The following is a 4,474-nucleotide window of genomic DNA, read 5'->3' on the forward strand; positions in this document are numbered from 1 at the left end:
CTAGTGAGATCGCAAGTCGTTCGAGTTCGGCCTACTAATTTGGAGCTCCGTCATACTCTCGCTTTCGTATTTCTTCGTTCCGGTACGTCGAGAAAAGTCCGATCGAAGGGCGATATTCTCATTCGACTTTGGTGCGGGCAAGAGACCCAGCTCTCGGAAGTACGTCTTGCATCCGGTCATGGAGGTGGTGATGTAGATAACACAGTTCCACAATCCCTGGAGCGGAAGGACGAACGCCGCAGCATACTCGAGTCCAAGAATCGAGTGGCCATTATTGAGAACGGAATAGACTCGGTTGGCGCTAGACGGGATCCACGTAATCAGGATGGCTGCGAAGAACAGAATAGCGCACTTCGTGTAAGACCAGGCCGCGTTGTTCGCTTCGTAGTTCTTCCGTCGTTGAAGTGCAGAGAGCGTGTTTTTGGTGTTGGTGGAAGGTCCGCTCTGCACATGCATGGTAGTTGTTGACGTCGGCGGGACGGGGGCCGCAGCCTGATTCTCAACATCGGCGGAAATGGTGACCGAGTACGCCGCACCGCTCGGTGCCTGTCCCTGTTGAGAGTTCGTAACACTCGAGTCTCGGCGATGACGACCGGCGACCACAGCAGATGGTGGCATGTTAGATCCCTGGCCACGATCAACTACCTCAGTAGTAACAAAAACTTCCGTCGTTTTGGACGTCGAGTACGGGTCGGTGTCGCTGTCGGGAACGCTAATGTTGTAAAGCATTTTTCTTTTTTCGTAAATCGTTCGTCCGGCGCGTACGTAGATGAGCATGGTCAGAAAGAGCACCAACCTATACGAGGAGAGTAACATCACAATGGTTAGTTTTTGACCTTTATTGTTCCGTACTCAAGTGAGGCTCTTCTTACCAGACCGGACCATAAAAGGTGGCGATTCGGAAGGTTTGCCATTCGGGAGTCACCCAGCACCATAGTGTCGCATCTCCGTACATCCGGGATCCGCCCTTGTCCTTGATGAAAATGAAGACGAAGGCGGGGACCAAAGGGACGCCATAGTTGAAGACGAGATACGGAATTTCCATCTTGCGAAGCTTGCGTGCGTCAAACTTTTGGTAAAAGGTGAGGTAGACATTAATAGCCATGGCCAGAGTCCAAAGACAATCAGCAGGCATGAACCTAGAGGTTCACCAGTCAATAAATGTATCGTCACTTTGAAACTATGTCTTCATCATCCGGACTCACATTTGGATGAGGAAGGCTTGAAGCTGGCACCCGGCACTGTTAGGGCTCTTAGTAAACGATAGCGCCATGAGAGTGGCTACATTCGTCATGAGGTTGCCGAAGGATGCGTAAAACACGAGGCGGTTGATGGGTTTCCGGAAGGCGTGTGAGGTCAGGAAGGTGACTATGACGAAGATCGACGCAAGCAGAGAGGGCACTGAGCTGACTCTCTCGAGAATGGAAATTATATGAATCGATTCCTTGCTGAGCATGTACGGCTCGTGTGTGCTGCTCCTCGCCATCACTTGAGCCCCAAAGGGCGTGGCTGGCGATGTGTCCGCCAGAGACATTGTTGTTGTAGTTCCCTCCTATGTTGATGCGGTTGTTGCGAGGAGGCGTAGCCGGCTGAAGTCGAAAGTGGAGGTTTAGGTTGGATGGGAGGAAGAGAGTTTATAAAAACCCACCTCGCTGGATCGTCGGTGGACTAATGAGCGTGCAGAGAGGAGTGTTTAAAAGAATGAAGACGATTGAGTGTGTGGACTTGTCGAGGGATCAATAGGCGTGGTATAAGACAGTCGGAGCACTAGTACTAGTAATAGTAGTGGTACGGAGCCTGCCCCACCACCATTCCACCAAGCAAGACGACGTCAAATACTGAGTACAAGCGTTGCCCCTTGCCTGGGGGGGTTCGTATACTTCGTGTACGAAGTACTATGTTGTAGTGCCAGAAGCACAAAAGTGACACGGCACCCTCCTCTCGAGTCAACGCCAAGGAGAGGCGGGTGGTGCGGTAGCGTATGTACTTGGGCGAAGTAGTGTACACTGATGCGGGACTGGCGCGTGGAAGGAGGCAAGGGTGAGAGGCCCTGGTCAGATATTCTGCTGCAGATCTGGTCAAGGGACTCGAGCCTGCGGGGACACCTGGACTGCCAAGAGTACAAAGGGTAGGGATCAACGATGTTGGAGAGGATTGCAATTACCAGATCCGGATCAAATGAGGAATGAATGGGACGGGCGACCATTAAAGTATGCGGACATGGCAGACAAACGCCCGCCAGGACGAGGTGGGAAAAGCCAAGATGGTGGGCAGAGGCAAAACAAGCCGATCTGAATAACCGGGTTGGAATGTTTGAAGAGAGCGGCACAAGGAAAAGGAAAAATAGACGGACGATACGCAATTCAATCGAGGACGGTGAGGGGAGAGGACGAGGAAGCAAGGCAACAAAAATCTTGCCGAGTACTTCGGAGATGTGATTCAGGACGATGAGCCGATCTCCAGGGTTGTTTGAGTCTGGGGGAGAGAAAGTCTCCTACCGGCTAAGGATGGGTGGGTGACTTTACTCCGCACATCTCGAGTGCGGAGAAGTGTAGATAGTCTGGTTCACTGGGGTAGGGCGTTTCTGCATCCAGGTCGAGGAGGGTATAGCGTGTGGTGACGACGGTGACGCTGAATGCGATGCGACAATGGAGGAGAACTCCGGTTCTTCAGGCCGGTCAAACCACATGGCGAGACCGCCCAATGTCGAAAGGAAGGATTCCTCGCTGGCGAGGGACTCGCATGGTTCTGGCGGAACTAGTAAGAGGTATCCTCCGAAGGAGCTGGAGCTGCACATTAGCGCTTGGCAAATTGTATGACCAGATCACAGACACCATCAAGACTCATAAACTACCTCGAACTTCGTGGTGAACTGGCTGGCATCCTTCGTACCAGGCTAACAAACACTTGCAGGAGCGCCACGGAGGCAAAATCGAGGATGTGGGGCAGCTTACAACATCAACCACGTTCTTGCCTCGTTCTTGCCTCGAGACTTTGGCCAGGACGACAAGAACGACAAGAACGAGAGTTTGACTTGGACCAATGTCAAGAAGGGGAATCCTAGTCACCTACACCTTCCTAGTCTTCCTGCCATGCAGACCACATGTCCGTGTGTGTGGGTCCCCCGGTCTCCATTAATCCGGATTAGGAGGGAGCGGGCAAGCGGGCGGAGACAGATTTGAAACCCCTGTCGAAGAAAAACGTTTGTTGTGCCAGGGGTGTCCCTCCCCCAGCAATTAGCCACCGACTTTTTGTCTTTTTTATCTTTTCTGCACTTGGTTGGGCCTTTTTCCCTTCCCGCTGCGCTGCAAGGACGGACTCGGTTAAGAATGGGCATGGACAGCCCAACTTCTTGTTCATCTGTTTTTTCCGAGGATACAGTCGATGATTGGGTCATATCGATCCGTGGACGTCACAACGAGGACGTATTGACTGTTACCCCTCATAGCAGGCAGTGTTATATGCCCGCATCAGACATCAATGCCTAGCTGGGGTTTGGCGGTCTACTACCGTGCCCTCGTATGACAACTAGTTATATTGTATGGATTGTCGACACTAGGAGGTGAAGGCGTTGGGTCTACCGCTGAAGTCCGTAGGAGCCACCTTTAGAAAAATCCGATACTTAGCAAGCAGTCGTTCGATATCCTGCAACTAGCTCGTCTTAGTGAAGTCGCACAAGTACTAGATCTTCATGCCAGTGAAGGGCTTGGAAATCAAAGTTAACAGTGCTTTTATTGCAAATCACCAAATCACCCAACTCCAAAAAGTTAGCGGCCGCTGCGCCGTGAATAGATGACCATTCCCATACCATGGGCCGCGGACCTGCACTAAATTGCTCAAGACACTGATTCGAGAGTAGCTTAGCTCCAAAGTCTAGACCACGAGTTTCGTTACTGTCACGATAGACACTTCGGTGTCGAAGACTTCAATTTTGGTTTCTCCCTCGAAAGGAGGGCTGCTAATTACCTCACCCTCACGCCTAGCTCACACCGAGACCTAAGCCTATCCAATATCCTTTCCCCCGTTTTTTTGAGCATTGTCCAACCTCACATCAGTCACTGCGCCCATGCGTTCGAGCCAACATTAGCCCCAAAGTCCCCACGAATACTGATTCGCCAATACCCATCCATCGCCTTATTTGGTCACTCAGAAATCGTCTCTTTAAACCACCACTCCGCTTCTTGTCCTTGCTTGGCAAACTGAGAACTGCGGCAGCCAAGTATGCCAATGATACGCTGGCCTGGGGACCCCGTACTCCCCCAGCTCGGGGTACGGGAACATCGAATCAGTCGGATTTTACGCTAACAATTCTCCTCCTTTAGTTTCCCTCCCCGCCCCAGGTAAGGGTCTTCGCCGACTGTGGGGGAGCCGCACAACTGCTCGTGATCGCCCGATGATGAGCATCGGCGACATCTGGGGAAGGAGAGCAAGCCACGCGGGGATCTATCTTTCCCCTCCCATAGCTTTTTTAGCG

General features: G+C 52.0%; 1 protein-coding gene across 1 annotated transcript; it reads right to left on the reverse strand.

Annotated features, from left to right (window-relative positions):
- On the reverse strand, window positions 1-1,534 carry SAPIO_CDS0550 (G-protein coupled receptor; the record flags this gene model as incomplete). Its single annotated transcript, XM_016783303.1, has 3 exons — window positions 1-796; window positions 873-1,139; window positions 1,206-1,534. The coding sequence occupies 3 exons, from the start codon at window positions 1,532-1,534 to the stop codon at window positions 1-3; spliced, it is 1,392 nt and encodes a 463-aa protein (XP_016646503.1).
- Between the last annotated feature and the right edge of the window lie 2,940 nt (window positions 1,535-4,474).

This window comes from Scedosporium apiospermum (genome assembly GCF_000732125.1).
Source record: "Scedosporium apiospermum strain IHEM 14462 chromosome Unknown SEQ_SAPIO_0022, whole genome shotgun sequence".
Lineage (NCBI taxonomy): Eukaryota > Fungi > Ascomycota > Sordariomycetes > Microascales > Microascaceae > Scedosporium > Scedosporium apiospermum.